This window comes from Apodemus sylvaticus, chromosome 9 (assembly GCF_947179515.1).
Source record: "Apodemus sylvaticus chromosome 9, mApoSyl1.1, whole genome shotgun sequence".
NCBI lineage: Eukaryota > Metazoa > Chordata > Mammalia > Rodentia > Muridae > Apodemus > Apodemus sylvaticus.
Genome location: NC_067480.1, coordinates 76590317 through 76611396, shown reverse-complemented (window position 1 = coordinate 76611396; position 21080 = coordinate 76590317). Strand labels below are relative to the sequence as shown.

At 40.9% G+C, this 21080-nt stretch overlaps 1 protein-coding gene across 1 annotated transcript in view; it reads right to left on the bottom strand.

Annotated features, from left to right (window-relative positions):
• The window catches only part of Tbc1d5 (TBC1 domain family member 5), a 533074-nt gene that overhangs the window by 13058 nt on the left and 498936 nt on the right, over positions 1-21080 (bottom strand). Inside the window, exon 21 of the mRNA XM_052191804.1 lies at positions 18069-18168. Coding sequence (XP_052047764.1) covers positions 18069-18168 — 100 coding nt within the window. The remainder of the gene's footprint in view (positions 1-18068; positions 18169-21080) is intronic.

Below are 21080 nucleotides of genomic sequence, written 5' to 3'. Positions count from 1 at the left end.
TACTCTGTGTACAACTTATATGCTGCTATTGCTTATATGCTGCTACCCTACAGCTTTAGAGAACTCTCACTAAGGATGCTTGGCAGACTGCAGGCAGCAGCAGGGAGGCAGCAGTGTGCCCAGCAGGCATAGCCTGCATGCGCTCTTACCTTTTGTATTTCTTGAACTATGGTGTGGCCAGGAGTCTGGAATCCTGCCCCATTTCTAGGAGGAAGTGTCCTTTCTTGACCTTTCCTCAGTGAAGCCTAGCCTGTTTCCTTTCAAAGACAGGGTCGGTCCTTCTACATATCTAAAATGAGCACATAGGCTCTTCTCTGGGGATTTGTAAAATTAAATCATGCCAATTCAATGGAATATGAACAGCAAGAGGACAAACTTGTGTCACTGAGACCTTAGATATCAACGGCTATGGAGTAGACTTGCTTTAATCCAGTGTCTTTAAGGGAGTGTCTGGTCTCTAGAAAACTCAGGACCATAATCTTTCCAAAGCTATGGTTCAAAGGATAAGCCAAACCAATACTGATCACCTGCTGACATACTGCAATGGGATGTATAGAAGTATTGTGGGATAGGAAAGCACATTAAAACACATTCTAGAGATCTTTACTAACCCTACATCCGATAGAGGGCTAATATCCAATGTATACAAAGAACTCAAGAAGTTTGTCTCCAGAGAGTCAAATAACCCTATTAAAAAAGGGAATTCTCAACTAAGGAAACTCAAATGGCTCTAAAGCACCTAAAGAAATGTTCAGCATCCTTAGTTATCAGGGAAATGCAAATCAAAACAACACAGATTCCATCTTATACCAGTCAGAATGGCTAAGACGAAAAACTCAGGGGACAGCAGATGCTGGAGAGGATGTGGGGAAAAAAGAACACTGCTCCATTGTTGGTGGGATTGCAGGCTGGTAAAACCACTCTGGAAATCGGTTTGGCAATTCCTCAGAAAATTAGATATAGTACTACCAGCAGACCCAGCTATACCACCCAGAAATGCTCCTTCATGTAATAAGGACACATGCTCCACTATGTTCATAGATGCCTTATTTATAATAGCAAGAAGCTGGAAAGAACCCAGATGTCCCTCAACAGAGGAATGGATACAGAAACTGTGGTATATATACACAATGGAGTACTATTCAGCTATTAAAAACAATGAATTCATGAAATTCTTAGGCAAAAGGATGGAACTAGAAAGTGTCATCCTGAGCGAGGCAACCTAATCACAAAAGAGCACACATGGTAGGTACTCACTAAGCCAATGTTAGCCCAAAAGCTCAAAATAAACCACTTACAATTCACACAGCACAGGAACCTCAAGAAGGACTTAAGTGAGGGTGCTTTAGTTCCTCTAAGAAAGGGAACAAAATACTCACAGGAGCAATAAGTGAGACAATGTGTGGAGCAGAGACTGAAATAAAGGCCACATAGAGACTGCCCTACCTGGGGATTCATCCTATAAACAGTCACCAAACGCAGACACTACTATGGATGACAAGAAATGTATACCAAAAGGAGCATGCCATGGTTGTCTCCAGAGGAGCCTTGCCAGAGCCTTACAAATACAGAGTCCAACTATTGGACTGGGCATAGGGTCCCCAATGGAGGAGCTGGAGGTTGGTCTGGAGGAGCTGAAGGGGTTTACAGCCCCATGTGAAGAACAGTGATTTCGGCCACCCAGATGCTCAAGGACTCCCAGGGATTAAACCATCAACCAAGGGGCACACATGGTTCCAGTCAAAAATGTGGCAGAGGAAGGCTTTGTTGGGCATTGGTGGGAGGAATGGTCCTTGGTCAGGTAAAGGCTCAACAGAGGGCCCAACAAAGGGAAACTGAGCGGGGAGAGGTACGTGTGTGCTGTGTTGAGGGGCATATACGTGGAGGCAGGGGGAGGGAAGAGGGGTTGGGGGTCTTTGGGGAGGGGGGAAATCAGAAAGGTTTTACCATTGGTAATGTAAATGAAGATGATATTCAATTAAAAAAACACATTTTACACAGAATGCTTACAGGGATGCCACTTGTGAGGCTCTAAATAGTTTCATAATCCATAAACCTTTTAATCTCTGTGATTCCCATGGCCTGGAAAAATATCCAATGTATAATTCCTTAAATATTACATTCTTCCTTTGGGACCTGCCTGAGGGACATGTGGTTCGTGTGGGCCCGCCCTCTGGAATTCCCTTTTCAGGTAGAGACCCAATACACATCACTATCCCTATCTATCCCTCACCAAAAGCCCTATCTCCCTTATCCTAGAGTCTGGACTCTCACTACCCACCCTGCCCCTCTTCATGTCTACTTCACCCATACCTCTGCCCACACATGGCCCCTTCTCTAGAGACACCCTAGAACCATGCCATAATTTCACTCATCCTTGTAACCTGTAGACTGTCCCTCTCTAGGAAGAGGAACTAGACTCATAAAAGTATTCCACATGCACTCATGACACATGACCCATGCCTGCCTTCCAAACCTTTATAACATCTCCCTTTTTAGGTAGGAAGGCCTAAATCACATTGTTAACCCCATCCAGCCCTGCACAGCACCCTCATATTCCTATCTTCAGGCAGGAAATCTAGAATCCCTTCACTAATTGAGCCTACATCATGTAGACTCCACCCTCCCCTGCTGTCCACACGGAGCTCTCCTCTAGCTAGACAATAGATTCACACCACCAACTCTGCCTATTCTCGAGATCTGAGGGCCTCCCTTCTCTAGGAAATTCACTAGATGTGTGCCTGAAACTCTGTTCACGCCATGATCTGCTAGAAGAACATATGTCTTATGTGTCTTCTACCACCTCTTTGCCTCTCCTCTTCAGGTAGGGATCCTAGCCTTGAACTAACAACTCTACTAGCACCCTGTGCCTGAGGGGAAAGCTCTGACTACACCCTGGATTCCTCAAGACTGGCTATGGAAATCTTTTAGATTTATAGAAGGTCTCTGCCTGGGCTTAGACATTCTGACACAACCAGGATCACAAGAGGGACAGGCTCCAGTCAGATACAGCAAGGGCAGGTAGCAACAGAGATAACCAGATGGTGAGAGGCAAGCACAAGTACATAGCAACAGAAACCAAGGCTACATGGCACCATCATGGATACACCATCACACCAGAAAAGCAAGATTCATATTTAAAATCACATCTCATGATGATGATGGAGGACTTTAAGAACATCATAAAAAAAAAAACCTTAAAGAAATACAGGAGAACACAGATAAACAGGTACAAGCCCTTAAAGAGGAAACACAAAAATCCCTTATAAAATTACAGGAAAACACAACCAAATAAGTGAAGGAATTGAACAAAATCATCCAGGATCTAAAAATAAAAATAGAAACAATAAAAAAAATCACAAAGGGAGACAACACTGGAAACAGAAAACCTAGGAATGAGATCAGGAGTCATAGATGCAAGCATCACCAACAGAATACAAGAGATCAGGGTAGAGAATCTCAGGTGCAGAAGATAGTATAGGAAACATTGACACAACAGTCAAAGAAAATGTAAAAGACAAAAAGCTTCCAACCCAAAAACATCCAGGAAATCCAGGACACAATGAAAAGACTATGACTAAGGATAATAGGTATAGAAGAGAGCCAAGATTCCCAACTTAAAGGGCAAATAAACATCTTCAATAAAATTATAGTACAAAATTTCCCTAACCTAAGGAAAGAGAAGCCTATGAACATAAATGAAACCTACAAAAATTACAAATAGACTGGACCAGAAAAGAAACTCCTTCTTTCACATAATCAAAACATCAAATGCACAAAACAAAGAACATTAAAAGCAGTAAGGGGAAAAGGTCAAGTAACATATAAAGGCAGACCTATCAGAATTACACCAGGCTTCTCAACAGAGACTAAGAAAGCTAGAAGATCCTGGGCAGACCTCCTACAGATCATAAGAAAACATACAGACCATAAGAAAACATATGCCAGGTACCAAAGTCAAATCAGGATCAGATAAACCATGTAAACAGTTCCATGACCTCTTAAGAAATAGAAGCAGTTATTACAAGTCTTCCAACCAAAAAGAGACCTAATATCAATATTCTTCAAACTATTCCACAAAATAGAAACTGAAGGAACACTACCCAACTCATTGTATAAAGCCACAATTACGTTCATATCAAAACCTCATAAAGACCATTTCCCATATGAATATTGATGCAAAAATAATAAAATTCTCACAAACCGAATCAAACAAAATGATCAACCATCATAACCAAATAGGCCTTATCCCCGGGATGCAGGGATGATTCAGTATTAGGAAATCCACCAACATAATCCACTATATAAACAAACTCAAATGAATAAAACAAAAAACCAAACCATATGATCATCTCATTAGATGCGGAGAAAGCATTTGACAAAATTTAACATCCCTTCATTGATAAAAGTCTTGGAAAGATCAGGAATCCAAGGCTCATAAATAAACATAGTAAAAGCAATATATAATAAACCAGTAGGCAACATCAAACTAAATGGAGAGAAACTTGAAGCAATGCCACTAAAATCAGGACAAGGCTGCCAATTCTCTCTCTACCTGTTCAATATAGTATTCGACGTCCTAGCCAGAACAATTAGACAACAAAGGGAGGAGAAAGGCATGCAAATTGGAAAGAAATAAGTCAAAATATTACTATTCAAAGATGATATGATAGTATACTTAAGTGACTCCAAAAATTCCACCAGAGAATTCCTAAAGCTGATAAACTACTTCAGCAAAGTACCTGGATATAAAATTAACTCAAACAAATCAGTAGGCTTCCTCCATTCAAAAGATAAACAGATTGAGAAAGAAATTAGGGCAACCACACCCTTCACAATAGTCACATAATATAAAATACCTTGGTGTGACTCTAACCAAGCAAGTGAAAGATCTGTATGATAAGAACTTCAAGTCTCTGTCTGAGGAAAGAAATCGAAGATCTCAGAAGATGGAAAGATCTCCCATGCTTATGGAATAGCAGGATTAATAGTAGAGTAAAAATGGCCATCTTGACGAAAGCAATCTACAGATTCAATGCAATCCATATCAAAATCCAAACTCAATTCTTCATAGAGTTAGAAAGAGAAATTTGCAAATTCATTTGGATTAACAAAAATCCCAGGATAGCAAAAACTATTCTCAATAATAAAAGAACTTCTGGGGGAATCACCTTCCCTGACATCAGGGTGTACTATAAAACAATAGTGATAAAAACTGTATGGGATTGGTACAGAGACAGACAGGTAGATCAATGGAATAAAATTGAAGACACAGAAATGAAACCACGTACCTATGGTCACTTGATCTTTGACAAAGGAGGTAAAACTTTCCAGTGGGAAAAAAGACAGCATTTCCAATAAATGGTGCTGGTTAAACTGGTGGTCAAGGTATAGAAGAATGCGAATCAATCCTTTCTTATCTTTTTGTACAAACTCAAATCCAAGTGGATCAAGGGCCTCCACATAAAATGAGATACACTGAAACTAATAGAAGAGAAAGTGTGAACAGCCTCAAACAAATGGGCACAGGGTAAAATGTCCTGAACAGAACACAAATGGCTTATGCTCTTAAGATCAACAATAGACGGGTATTGCATTGATTCAATGCAATACCCATCAAAATCCCAACTCAATTCTTCACAGAGTTAGAAAGAGCAATTATCAAATTCATCTGGAACAACAAAAAACCCAGGATAGCTAAAACTATTCTCAGTAACAAAAGAAAATCTGGGGGAATCAGTATCCCTGACCTCAAGCAATACTACAGAGCAATAGTGTTAAAAACTGCATGGTATTGGTACAGTGACAGGCAGGAGGATCAATGGAACAGGATTGAAGATCCAGAAATGAACCCACACACCTATGGCCACTTGATCCTCGACAAAGAGGCTGAAAACAACCAATGGAAAAAAGATAGCCTTTTCAACAAATGGTGCTGGTTCAACTGGAGGTCAGCATGCAGAAGAATGCGAATTCATCCATCCTTGTCTCCTTGTACTAAGCTCAAATCCAAATGGATCAATGACCTCCACATAAAGCCAGACACTCTGAAGCTAATAGAAAAGAAACTGGGGAAGACCCTTGAGGACATCGGTACAGGGGGAAAGTTTCTGAACAGAACACCAATAGCATATGCTCTAAGAGCAAGAATTGACAAATGGGACCTCATAAAATTACAAAGTTTCTGTAAGGCAAAGGACACCATCAAGAGGACAAATCGGCAACCAACAAATTGGGAAAAGATCTTCACCAATCCTACATCAGATAGAGGGCTAATATCCAATATATATAAAGAACTCAAGAAGTTAGACTCCAGAAAACCGAACAACTCTATTAAAAAATGGGGTACAGAGTTAAACAAAGAATTCTCACCTGAAGAACTTCGGATGGTGGAGAAGCATCTTAAAAAATGCTCAACTTCATTAGTCATTAGGGAAATGCAAATCAAAACAACCCTGAGATTTCATCTTACACCAGTCAGAATGGCTAAGATTAAAAATTCAGGAAACAGCAGGTGTTGGAGAGGGTGTGGAGAAAGAGGAACACTCCTCCACTGCTGGTGGGGTTGCAAATTGGTACAACCACTCTGGAAATCAGTCTGGCGGTTCCTCAGAAAACTGGGCACCTCACTTCCAGAAGATCCTGCTATACCACTCCTGGGAATATACCCAGAGGATTCCCCACCATGTAATAAGGATACATGCTCTACTATGTTCATAGCAGCCCTCTTTATAATTGCCAGATGCTGGAAAGAACCCAGGTATCCCTCAACAGAAGAGTGGATGCAAAAAATGTGGTATATCTACACAATGGAGTACTATTCAGCCATTAGAAACAATGAATTCATGAAATTCTTAGGCAAATAGATGGAGCTAGAGAACATCATACTAAGTGAGGTAACCCAGACTCAAAAGGTGAATCATGGTATGCACTCACTAATAAGTGGATATTAACCTAGAAAACTGGAATACCCAAAACATAATCCACACATCAAATGAGGTACAAGAAGAAAGGAGGAGTGGCCCCTGGTTCTGGAAAGACTCAGTGAAACAGTATTCTGCAAAACCAGAATGGGGAAGTGGGAAGGGGTGGGTGGGAGGACAGGGGGAGAGAAGGGGGCTTGAGGGACTTTAGGGGAGTGGGGGGCTAGAAAAGGGGAATCATTTGAAATGTAAATAAATTATATTGAATAAAAAAAAAGATCAACAATAGACAAATGGGACTTCATTAGAATTGCAAAGTGTCTGTAAAGCAAAGGACATTGTCATTAGGACAAAAGGACAATGAACGGATTGGGAAAAATCTTTACTAAGCCTACATCCAATAGAGGGATAATACCCAATACATACAAAGAACTCAAGAAGTTAGACTCCAGAGAATCAAATAACTCTATTATAAAATGGGGCACAGAGCTAAACAGAGAATTCCCAAATGAGGAAAATCAAATGGCGGAGAAGCACCAAAAGAAATGTTCAATATCCTTAGTCATCAAGGAAATGCAAATCAAAACAACCCTGAGATTCAACCTCACACCAGTCAGAATGGCTAAGATCAAAAACTCAGGTGACAGTAGATGCTGGGTGAGGATGTGGAGAAAGAGGAACACTCCTCCATTGCTAGTGGGATTGCAAGCTAGCTGGTACAACCACGAAATAAGCCTGGAGGTTCCTCAGAAAATTGACATAGTACTACCTGATAACCCAGCTATTACTCTCCTGGGCATATAACCAAAAGATACTCCATCATAAAACAAGGACACATGCTCTTCTATGTTCATAGCAGCCTTATTTATAATATCCAGAAGCTAGAAACAACTCAGATGTCCTTCAGCAGAGGAATGGATACAGAAAATATGGTATATTTGCACAATGGAGTACTGCTCAGCTATTAAAAACAATGACTTCATGAAATTCTTAGGCAAATGGATGGAACTAGAAAATATCCTGTTTGAGGCAACCCAGTCACAAAAGAACACACATGGTATGCACTCACTGATAAACGGATATTAGCTCCAAAGCTTGGAATACCCAAGATACAATTCATAGACCACATGAAGCTCAAGAAGAAGGAAGACCAAAGTGTAGATGTTTCTGTTCTACTTAGAAGGGGGAACAAAATACTCAAGGGAATAAATATGGAGACAAAGTATGGAGTGGGGACTGAAGGAAAGACCATCCAGAGACTGCCCCACCTAGGTATCCATCCTATATATAAGCACCAAACCCAGACACTATGTGGATGCCAAGAAGTACTTGCTTACAGGAGACTGATATAGCTGTACCCTGAGAGGCTCTTCCAGAGTCTTGCAACCAACCATTGGACTGAACATGGGGTCCCTAATGGAGGAGTCAGAGAAAGGACTGAAGGAGCTGAAGGGGTTTGCAACCCCATAGGAAGAAAACAATATCAACCAACCAGGGACCCCACCTACCCCCTGAGCTCCCAGGGACTAAACCACCAACCATAGAGTACACATGGATGGACCCATGGCTCTAGTCACATATGTAGCAGAATATGGTCTTGTCAGACATCAATGGGAGGAGAGGTCCTTAGTCCTGGGAAGGCTCAATACCCCAGCTTAGGGGAATGCTAGGGTGGGGAGACTGGTGGGTGGTTGGGGGAGCACCCTCTAGGAACAGGCAGATGGAGGATGAGATATGGGGTTTCTGAGGGGGGTAGAACTGGGAAATGGGATAACATTTGAAGTGCAAATAAATAAAATATCCAATAAAAGAAAATATATAATTAGAAAAAAAGAAACATAACTTAGCTCAAGGTAAGATCAGAATACCTCTAATACTCCATTCAAACCTCAACATTGCTTTTCCAAAGAGTGAACCTTAAGCCCCATATAGCTAATCAACCAGACAAATTGGGGCAACAGGAAACAGAGCTTCAAACATACACTCAACAAAATAAAGATCACATACCACGAAACAGTACTGATGACTTAACTTCAGATGCCTAGTGCCTCTCATAAATACCCAAACATGAAAAAACAAACAAGTCTCCACAAAGAATTAGTACTCCCACAGTAATAGCTACTGAGACAAGTAATTAGCACAAGACAATGGTTTTGGAATAGAAATAATAAATATGACAGAAGAACTTGAAGTGAATGCGAATAAACGCTAGAAAGAAGACAACAAAAATACAATCATGTGAATGAAATTAATTTAGCATGTGAAAATATAAAGAAATATGTTCTTTGAAGAAAAGCTAGAATGAAATGAAACTTGAAAAATTCAGGAATCTAAAAGTCAAACAAATAAACACAACTCAGAAGCGTTAACAATAGATTGGATCAAGTGGAACAAAACTACCAGGCCCTGAAGGTAGACGAATTGGCTCACTCAGGTAGAGACAGTGTCAGAACAAAGCAAAGCAAATGAAACCAGCAGCAGCAGACAAAGAAGAGGAGTGCATGCCAGAGGTCTGCAGCTATATAAACAAAATGTCAAACCCATGAATAACAGTTATAGCAGGAGAAGAAACCCTCATCAACAAGGTCGAATGAAAATTTCCCTAAGAGTAAAAACATGTCCATCAAGATCCAAGAAGCAGACATAAAACCAAATACACAGGCCAGAAAGTCCCTGTGTCATGCAATAGCCTAAAAGCACTAATGTACAAAATAAACAAACAAACAAAGGATATTAAAAGCAGCAATAGAGAAAAAGCAACTTACATACAAGGGCAAGTCTATCAGAATTAGCGTAGATTTTTCATTGTAGACATTGAAAACCAGAAGAGAATAGACTGAAGTTTTACAAATTATAAAATACCACAGATGCCAGTAGATAATATTATCCCTAGTAAAACTATCAGTCAGCCATAATAGAAGGAGAAAGGAAATTTTATATGATAAAAACAGACTTAAGGCATTTATGACCACTAAGCTACCTTTACAGAAGGCATTGGAGATCTCTGAGTTCAAGGTCAGCCTGGGACAAAAAGTCCCAGATCCAGGCATAATGGCATACACCTTTAATCTGGGCCACACCTTCTGCTGGAGACCTACTTAAGGACATTGGAATAAGGAAGATTTGCTCTTCTTTGATGCTTGCATTTACTTGCTAGCACACCTATTGGAATCTACTTCTACAGAAGACCAGCAGAAACAACTAGCCTTGTGGGACTGAACAACTACTAGATTCTTGGACTTCCCATTCACAGCTGACCATTGTTGGGGAGTTAGACTACAGACTGCAAGTCATCACAATAAATTCCCTCAATATAGAAAAATATTCCATGTGTTCTGTGATTCTAGAGAACCCTGTCTAATATACATCCTTTTAGATAACACACCATCTTTTCTCTTTGAGCAGTCTTTCAGCCCACTTATACAAACCGCCCCTCTAGTCATTTCCTAGTAGTAGTTACAGACTTGGTATATCTTATGCACACATATACTTTGACATTATCCTATCTGTGTGTGCATGTGTACCTAACATATGTCTGAGCTTTTCCAGCCTTGGCCTGCAAAAATGCTTCATGTGATGCTGGAGAGATGGCTCAGCGTTTAAGAGCATGACTGTTCTTCCAGAGTTCTTGAGTTCAATTCCCAGAAACCACATGGTGCCTCACCACAATCTGCAATGAGGATCTGATGTCCTCTTCTGGTGTGTCTGAAGACAGTGACAGTGTACTCATAGGAAACAAAAATCTTTTTTAAAAAATGTTTTATGCATTATGTTACAGGCAAATAAAAAAATAAATTTCCAAATAAAAACCAAACACAGAAAAATACTCTTGGAGATTGCATCTCAACACACTGTTATTCTAAACATGTCTAAAAAGTATTTTCAAAATGGAGCAAGGCAAAGATGACTTAGACTTAACATTTACTAGAATTTTCAGTAAGAATAGATCTCTAAGTCATTCTGGCAAGTGCTTTTCCACAGTGCAAAGGCTGACAGCAGTTCTCACTTACCAAGAAAACTGACCGTAGCCCTTTCCTAATACAAAATCTTGCTCCAAAACAAGAAAGCAAGTTGGAATAATAGATTAGCTAGAGAACAAATGTTTTCAATTTTCTTAAGAGTCTAAAACAACTCTGCTATCTTTCAGTTAAACAGACCTATCAGGCTCCACTCAGCCAGACATTAACAACTACCTAGGGGAAGTTGAGGGGAATTGCTTTGACAGCCTGGGGGTAGGGGTGGGGGAACCCCAAAAGGTGAAACACACACACACAAAACCAAGTCTTTTCATGACTTAAGAGTATTAAAGGGAGAAATGGGGAGTGGTGTTTAAATGTCCATTACAATGTACACCCCTCTCCATGACAAAAGACAAAACATACTGTAGTTTAAAGGTGATTTGTGTGTGTGTGTAGATCAAAGATGATTATTCTTGATATTGCAAACTTAAGTAATATATATTACATTTGTATTGAAACTAAAGGGAAATTCTATATTACTAGATTTTTCTTTCCTGTAGAAGTTACCCACTAAAACATAATCCATGTAACCAGCTCATGGGATAACTTCACTTTTTAAGTGACATCTCAGTGCAACACAAACAGACCTGTGGGGCTGGAAAGAAGGCTCAGCAGGCAACAGCACCAGGGCCGTTCTTCCAGAACTTCAATTCCCAGCACACACATGGTGGCTCAAAACCATATGTAATTCCAGTTCTCAGGAAGTAGACACTCTCTTCTGGCCTCCTTGAGTCCTGTATATCATGGTGTATATTCTTACATGGAGTCAAAACACCATATATACAAAATAATTTTAAAAATAGGCTTTTAATCCTGAGGATAATGGAAATGGAATACAAACTGTTCTGATTTCTCCAATGCTCCAGATTTGTTGTAAATGATGGAGTAAAGGCATTTTCATCTCTACCTTGTAAATGACTGGTACGCAGGAAACAGAGGCCCATTCAAGGAAAGGGTAGAAAGCAGACATCTTGTCTGTCTTAGAGGAATAGCTGGGCAGGGTGTTGAATTTCTTCATGTTTGGATGCAGTAGAGATAGTGAACTCCTCACAGAATTCTGTGAACAGTAGCTGGGGCAGCCAGGTAAATTACCAGGAAGCAGCTAACTGGTTAATATCCTTGGATGGCCATATACCTTGTAGACACTTTCAACATTTAAATGAAAACCATCTTCCTATTGCCAGAATTGGAGTCAGATTCAGACCTGGCTTATCACCATAAAAACATATTTTTGCTCCTGATCTCTATGTCAAGGCTATACCTTGCCCCCACCACAGTCTACATTTGATTAGAAGCTTAATTCTCCTTTGTACCTGCTTCCTAAACTACTTCTTCCAGAGCCCACATTTCCATTAGCAAGCAGGTACTTAGTAAATACTGGCTGTGAGCACTCATTCACCTCCCAAGGAATAGCTGTGGTAAGGCCATTTCCCAGATAAGGAAGGGAAGGGACTAAGTGAGAAGCGGCAGAAGAATGTGAGGGATGCAACATCTCGTGATGCCTACTGAGGTGAATGACTGACTGGGTGTTCTCCTTGCCAGCTATGGTACAATAAACCCCTTTGTAACTAAGAATGCTAAATACTGCATTTAATTCCGGTGATCAGAGACTTGTATAAAATCACCTACCAATCCCCTTGAAAATGCAAGTCTTTAGAAAGTAAATGGCACATTGCACAGAAAATATAATCAAGAATTCTATTTTGCATTCATCTGTCAGAATAGCTGGAGATCCTAAACATAGCAACTAGAAGAGGAACATTACTTATTTAAATGCTCGGATATGACTACTCAAATATGTATACTACACTAAGTCTTCATGCTAAAAGACAACTCATTGTCATGATAGGTTAAACTAAAACAAACAAAACAATGCAGACAGATGTGTGTGTATATGTGTATATGTGTTCTGAAAAGCACTCGCAGAAGAAGGCATAATTAACTGTACCTCCTTGGAGGCTCCTGGACTGGTAGGGCTGCCACACACTGTGGCAATGCTAAACCAGGGAGCTGAGCTATGTCACACGACATGGCCTATTATTTTCTTCCAGGGGATGGAGTTGGAGGACCAGACATCAAAATGGTGTCACTATGAACTCAGAGTAAGATTAATAAAAATGAAAGATTAGGATACACTCATTTCCATAGACATCTTTTGAATATTGTGTTTATACATTATCAGGAAATAAATTTATAAAAGTTATAATAGAGGCAAGTATAATTAATTTTAACACTGACCTTAGCAACAAATTCTAGCATGAATATTATGATGAGCAATATGAGTAATGGTGTGTGCCGTGAAGAGCGGAAGATCTGAAGGAGCCACTGAATTGAGAGACCCAGGCCCAGGAAGGGCTTGGGTTGAACTACAGCTTCTTTAACCTTGGTTTCCTCACCTGGGAAAACAGGACAGCTGGGGTAGTTCCAGGGCACTTATATGTTTTAATATTCTTTAAAAAAAATTGTGTGTGTGTGTGTGTTTACTGCACAAAGTGTTGAATTTCCTAAAAGATGATGTGCACTCTGTGATGTGGGTGCTGGGGACTGAACGTTAGTTCTTTGCAAAAGCAGAAGTGTTTTTAACTGCTGAGCCATTCATTGCTCCAGCTGCAAGCAACTTTACTCTTCTCTGATGCTATTAGCTGCTGCACTCTCAGCAAGAGCAGTGTGACATGCCTGCATAAAGGCAGCCTGTGACTGGAAAAGAGGCTCTACTTCCCAAACAATCTAGTGGAGGCATGCCAGTTTGAAGCTGCCTGCTGGGCACGGGGATCCGCAGAAGAGGCAGCTGAGGCGTACTGGGAACAGTAGCCGCAAAGTCCAGCTCCTTAAGACCACACAGTTCAGGCTGCCGTTCATGTGCACATATATGTGAAATTCAGCAATTTCTAAAATACCTTGAGCTCAGCCACGGAGGTTAATATTGTCAATAGCTTGTCAGGATGGTGAGCAGGGGAGTAACTATAGCAACAGAATAATGAACATGTAAAAAAAATAGTCTGAAATTGGCAGGGAAAGTTTAGATCTAATAAAACTATTTTCAATTCTAAATCCTTGCATTTTTACATGGAGTTAATAAAATTAGAACTCTGACAAAACAAATCCTCCTTCAGTTCTGAGCTCCAGACCAGGAGCAGATGAGCCAGTCTGCCAGTCGTTTGAACAAACATTACAATATAATTTTTCTTCAAAAAGCTTTTTCTTTATTTGTTCTGCTATCAGTTATAAAACAGTCTTGATTAGCACTTGACATTTTAAGTCATTTATTGCACACATGATGAAAATAGAGAATAATAACGAATTCTCTTGAGATGAACAGAACATCATGAAAGTAATGAGCAGGAGCAAAGACTCCTGATAACTAACTGGTATGCTAACGTTCTCGGATAGCACACACCTTGGCAGCCTGCAGCCTGCACAGAGCCCAGGCTCAGCAGGCTTCATGTTAGGAAGTGCTCAGGCACCAAGTCATGAGTAAGTTATTCTTGTTCACAAACTATGGTTAGGGCAAACATATCGAATTCTGAAAATCTTTTGCAATCATTTGATAAATCAGTGTGTGTTAGGATATAATACTGGTCCCAGATCTTCACCTAACAAGTCCTGGGGTCCTGGATAAGCCAGAACTAAGAGCTATGACCCTGAGCTTCCTGGACTCCAAAGGGGAAAAGGAGACGATCCCGCTGAATATCCCATTTGAGTCATGTCCCCGTCCTAGTGTTTAAACATAAATTTTGGCAACAAACTGGCAAGACTGATATTCTTATCTCATTCTACTGAGGCCACTCACAGGCAGGCAGGGCTCAGTGCAGGTCCAGGATGAGGCTCTCTGTCTCTTCAGTTCTACCCCATACTCTCAGCAGTGCCTCCTGCATGCTCTGTACACAGGCTGAGCTCCAAGCGCAGCCCACACTAAGCTGTCCACACATTTTCAGTGACTTATATTTTCAAGCATATAGATTAGGTTCCTCAGAAAGTCCTCTTACAATCTTTCTTTCAGTCAGGCAACTGCTGTAAATGATTATTTTTATGTCAAATACATTCTGCTACCTGCTTTTAAAACTTAATCCATATAAATAAATAAAAACTAGTTTAATCTTTATAGACTACGTTGCTATAGCACAGCCAACATATCACTAATAAATATTTGAGTCATCCCAATTTTGATCTTTTAAATTAGAAATTTAAAAAGTCATTATATGCAAAGAATGCTAAAATTAATTAAAATAATACTTGCATAAGTTAGACAAATCAAGAGCATCACCTGAATCAAATTTTTGTGTTTTATACAAATCTTCCTTTGGGTGAACTATCAACCAAACTAGTAGTAACTGCTCTTGCTTTGTACAGATGCTGAGACGCATCTATGGCTGAGGGGAAGGGCAGTTCTCCCAGCATCCTTCAACCCCACTTTGCAGCCATGCTATGTGTATGGGGAAGGAAGCCTAGAGCTCTGTGAAGGAGTCTGTCTGTGAGGGAAAGAGATGCACAGTACAAACCTACCCCTGTAGGTAGCTGGACACTCACGGTGGTGTGGGTTTTTTTCTCCATCTGAACGAAGCCCGCCCCTCCCCATGCCTCCAGAGTGCTCCCTCAGCACTGGTTAGAAGACTAAGGTCAGATCAAAGGCTGCTCTGGAGGTCCAGGCTTTAGTGAAGCTGCCATGTATAGCAAACAACTGGGAAATTTCCTAAAAGGATTTCTTTCAAGGTTTGGTAAATCTTTCTCCCAAGCACTTTTTTGCTTAAAACCAAAATCCAAAATAATAAAAGTATCACTGACTCAAGTAGCCAAGAAACTGAAAATTCATGCACCTGATACTTTAAAATTAAATTATATTTAAACAACACAAATTAATCATCTAGCACACATTATTTCTGTATCAACTGTCTCATGAGTGCCTTATATTCTTTTGGGCATATGTGTGTTGTGCAAATGTGTGTGTGCATACTGTGCTACAGAGAACATAAAGGTCAGAAAGCAATGCGCCACTCTCAGTCCTTGCCTTTCTAAGAGTGAGACAGTCTTCCCAGTGCATGGCAGATCAACTAGCCCAGGAGTTTCTGATGATTCCCCTGCCTCTGCCTCCCGTCTCTCCAGGGATGTACCTTTGTGACTATGGAGGCTTGTGCTAATGTGCAACTTTTTTTAAAGCCCACAGTTCTGGGGATCCACTGGCAGGTTCTTAAGCTTGTGGGGGCCAGTGCTTTGCCCACTGAGCCACCTTATCATCCCCACTGCTTCTTTGTTGTTGTTTTTTCTTTTTTTTCTTGGATATTTTCTTTATTTACATTTCAAATGTTACCCCCTTTCCCAGTTTCCTCCCAGAAACTCCCTATATCACCCTCCCTCCCCCCTGCTTCTATGAAGGTGTTCCCCCACCCACCCACCCACTCCTGCCTCCTCGCTCCCACATTCTCCTTGGGGGATTGAGCGTTCACAGAACCTAAGGCCTCTTCTCCCACTGATGACAGAAAAGGCCATCCTCTGCTACATATGTAGCTGGAGCCGTGGGTTCCTCCATGTGTACTCTTTAGTTGGTGGTTTAGTCCTTGGGAGCTCTGGTGTGTGTGTGGGTTCTAGTTAGTTGATATTGTTCTTCCTATGGTGTTGCAAACCCCTTCAACTCCTTCAGTCCTTTCTCTAACTCCTCCATTGGTGACCCAGTGCTAAGTCCAATGGTTGGCTGTGAACATCCCCCCTCTGTATTTGTAAGGCTCTGGCACAGCCTCTCAGAAGACAGCCATATCAGATTCCTGTCAGCAAGCACTTCTTGGCATCCACAATAGTGCCTGGGTTTAGTGACTGTGTATGGGATGGATTCCCACTGCTCCTTTTTGATGCATTTCCAAGTATGATCACATTAAGAGAATGTAAGAGGCTTATATGCCTGGTCCCATATGATTTCAAAACTGTCATCAAGTACCAAGTATGTAAATGGTTTGGAAGGAGAGGAACCAGACACAACTGGGCTGCTGTTATAGGTGTGGCAGACAGTAGCCTCTCTGCTGACCTGTAGATCTAGCAGGATCTTCTACTGCTTCTGCCTCTTCCTCATTTTCCCCAATAGAGGCTTGAGAGGAGAAAATGACTTAGAATAGAGCAGGCCCTGACCAATTGCTTCAGGAGACAATGTAGACTGGCATCTTCCATATTTTAAGACAATATTTATTACTCATTTGAAGTCAATATGGGTCAGGCTAATCCAAAGGACAGTTGGTCACTTGTTATAGACTCATGACCTCATAGGCTTAAGAGACTGCTTGATGGGGTCTGAAGGTAGAAAATTCATCACCAGGGCAGATTCCAAGGATGGGTTACACCTGGATCGACTGCTGGTGGGAGGAGGCCATGTTGGACTCCCTCTGGTTTCCTCACAGAGATGAGCATGCTTGTGTGTATGCACATGTACGTGTGTGTGTGTGTGTGTGTGTGTGTGCATGTTTGTGCATGTCTGTGTGTCCTGAGTTCTTATGGTGGCTGGTGCTAACATACTGCCTATGTGCTGAGAACAAGTAACACTATCCACACAGAGGCTTCTGCAAAGCACATACTTACTGCAGGAACACAAAGTACCTCAGCAGACCAACTTAAACATGGGACCTTCACAAACAGTAATGCAGGAAGATCTCTTGACGTAGCACATTTATGACTCACGTAATCTGAACTTGTAATTAAGACATTTCTATTTTATAAGTTCCTGCAGTTATGATGAATAGCTAATAAACTAGAGAAAAATTATCAAGTTAGGAACTGTATCAGTGCTTGCAGACTGGTGACCTAAGCAATGCATCTGACTGATTTCAAGAGCTCAGCCTTTTTTGTTTGCTGGAGACAGACATCTTCACAGCAGCATGGCAGTTAGGAGGCAAAGCATCCATTTGTTTTCCTTTGGTTTGAATTCTTACTCTGCTTCTCTATGATGGATCTCAGGACAATTGACTCCCTGTCCTTGTTTCTGAATCAGTACAATGTAGGTAGCAACAGTTCTTCCACCACAGGGGTTTATGTGAGAAATGAAGGACAGGATTCACTCAGAAAGAGATGACTGTAGGCCTAGCACACAGCAGTGCCACTGTCACTGGTCTGATCAGTGTTCTTTCAAGGGACAATGCAGTTCACCTACCTAGATGCATGTCCATGGCCTTTGCACAGTACTTGCACATGGCTTCCAGGTCATTCAGCTGTCCTTGTAGGAAGGAGATCTGGGCTTCTAGTTCTTCCTCCTAAAGCCAAAGAGAGAAAGATTGAAAAAAAAAACCTGAAGTACTACATGTGATCCTTAAGTTTTTTCCTCTTATTTTTAATATTATTGTTGTTTTATTTTTGAGATGGGAGTCTTACTTTGTAGACCTGACTAGCCAGGAACTCTACATAGACCAGTCTGGCTTTGAACTCAGAGATCCACCTGCCTCTGAATCCTAAGTGCTGGGATTAAAGAGCTCCACCATTATGCACATATATAGAAAAAAAAAGCCTACTATCACCATCATCAAAAAGAGTAAAAAAAGAGACTTTAAAAAAACTCAATGTGCAGGTGGGCAGAAGACAACAGAGACATACCTGCCACCATGGCGGACTTGGAAGACACCCAGAGGCCACTGCAATGTTAAGTATGTGATAGACAGACAGACAGAGAGAGAGAGAGAGAGAGAGAGAGAGAGAGAGAGAGAGAGGTGGAACAGTTTGAGCAATGTGAAGAGAGATGGAATGAAGAGAGATGTGAGAATGTAGAGGTACAGCCTCATGTGAGTAGCCTGCCCAGCTACCCAAGGCCATGGTGAAGTCCCAGCTCATGGTACAGCTGAGAACCAAGTCTGGGTCCATGGCCATGCAGTAGTAGGGGTTTCTTTTGATGTCTGTGGTTCATGTTACCTCTAAAGACCACAGCAGAGCTAGCCTTGGTGGCAGGGGCACAGATGAGCTAGTCCTGAGGGTATGAACCAGGGCGAACTGACTTTGCCTGATGTCAGCTACAGCATGGGTGCTAGCCAAAGGAGTGCTACAGAGCTCCTGCTAAAGGTGTGAGTCTGGAGAGCTGGCTGGCCAACTTAGCTGTCATTCAGGTCAAGATCCAGGGCTTTGACTGAGCCCACCCAACGTCTACCCCAATTATGAACTGCTGGCATGTATGAAAATATAGGATCTGCTAGTCCTGCAAATCCAAAGCTACAGGATCTCCAAGACACAAGGCAACAACAGGGTATTTGAGAGGAGTCCCAGTGAAGATCCAGTATTGATGGGTTAGCAAAGGCCAGAGGCCTTGAACCAAATCAATAAGACTCATTGCAATGAACATTAATTGGCAAGTAAAGATGTGTGGACAAAGGGAATACTGTGTGACACACTATAGCTTCCACAAAGAGATGTTTCTAGGTTCTATTTTGTTGTGTTTTTTTTTAATTTTTATTTTTTACCTTCTTTTGTGGGGACCTCCCCACATATACAATGGCAGAGGGAAGACACGAAGGGACAGGGAGATGCATGGGATTGAGATGCATGATGTGAAACTCACAAAGAATCAACAAAAAGTTAAAACAAGCAAGAGAACAAACAGAATCTCAAGTATTCCTCATTGAAGTCTAGCTTTGGCTATCTGTAAACATATAAATATTGCATAAAATGTGCATAAATATGCATTTTATTTCATACAATATATTTTCATCATGTGTTCCCTCTCAAAAAATGAAAAAACAGTAAGTCATAAATGCCTAAACAAGATGAAACAGAAAGCCCACAACAAAACATGGAGTTGGTTTTGTGTTGGCCAACTAATGTCTTTAAAAATACTGAGAATAAAAATTAAAATGGAAAACTGGGTTTCACTAGCCTATACTTCCTAGGCAATTTCTATACACACACACACACACACACACACACACACACACACACAGGAAACCAAAGACTTCTGTTTGTCACAGAAACCTTATCATTGTCTAGACAATGATAATCTCTTAAAATGCAAGCTTTCCCAGCAGCTGTTTAGTAGCTAATTCTTACATTTCCTCTCTTGATATGAAGCTGGGGAATCTTGTTTGTTTGTTTTTAGAAAAAGGTACCCTGGGCTGAGTCATTAAATTGCAAAAGACAATCTAAGTAGAAGGAGAAGGAGGAAGCAGAGGAGGAAGAAGATAAAAATCTTCATTTTGAAGGAAAAATTAAACATTTGAACAATTTCCTAGAGAAATTTGTAATATTTTGGGAGATTTTTTTCCTCAGAGAAAGTGAATAATTTGGGATTCTTTAGCCAAGACAGCTACAGTAGAAAAGCAAAGATGTGGTTAGGGCTGGCACAAGTGAGAACATGGGTTTTCAGTCTCAGATGCCTTTGCTCTTATATAAAAGTCCTCTGTGCCATGAACAAAAAGGGAGAGAGGCCTCCTGAGGCATTGCTCTTCTTTTTAAAAGAGTAATTATAATTTGACTGGTTGGGTGGAAATTATAGTTGAAAAGGTCCCCTGTAGGTGTACTGCATTTTGAAGACACATGTATGCAGCACTGAAAAGCACAGATTTGAACCGCAAGAGGTCTTAGCAATATGCACTGAAATGTTTGACACAAAGCCAGACAGTAATGCACAAAAAAGGAACTGTGAAATGTCTACTGTAGAATACATAAGCACTTCCCATGTTCTTCATGTCTCCTATGACGTTCAACAGCTCCTCCTACTCTCCAAGCAGGATAAAGAGCACCAGAAGCTCAACCAAAGGATGCTAATGGGGATAGGCAGAGTTACCTATCCAACTCCAACTGGGCATCAGGGTGAAAAACGATGGGCTGTTTCAAGCCATTTCTGTCTCTCCCTTTCTCCATCCTTTTCCACATCTCTGTTCTGTACGATAACTATGGCAATTAGAGAAGGCTGCATTTTTTGGTCTGTGACAGCTGCAGTCAATGTGAAGAGATGGCACCACATATTCCTTCTTTTTGAAAGTGTATGTGTCTCATTAGCCTACAAGAAACCCTCTCCATCTCTTGGGTACTTGGCTGCTAAATTTAGAAGGCTAAGAAACTACAATTTTTCAAGTTTTTGTTTTCATGTGGGGCTCTGTTATAAGCCTAGAACCCAAATGAATCTCAACACATACAGAATCTGTGTCCATGCAAATACTCTGGAAAGGGCACATTTTTTCATTCA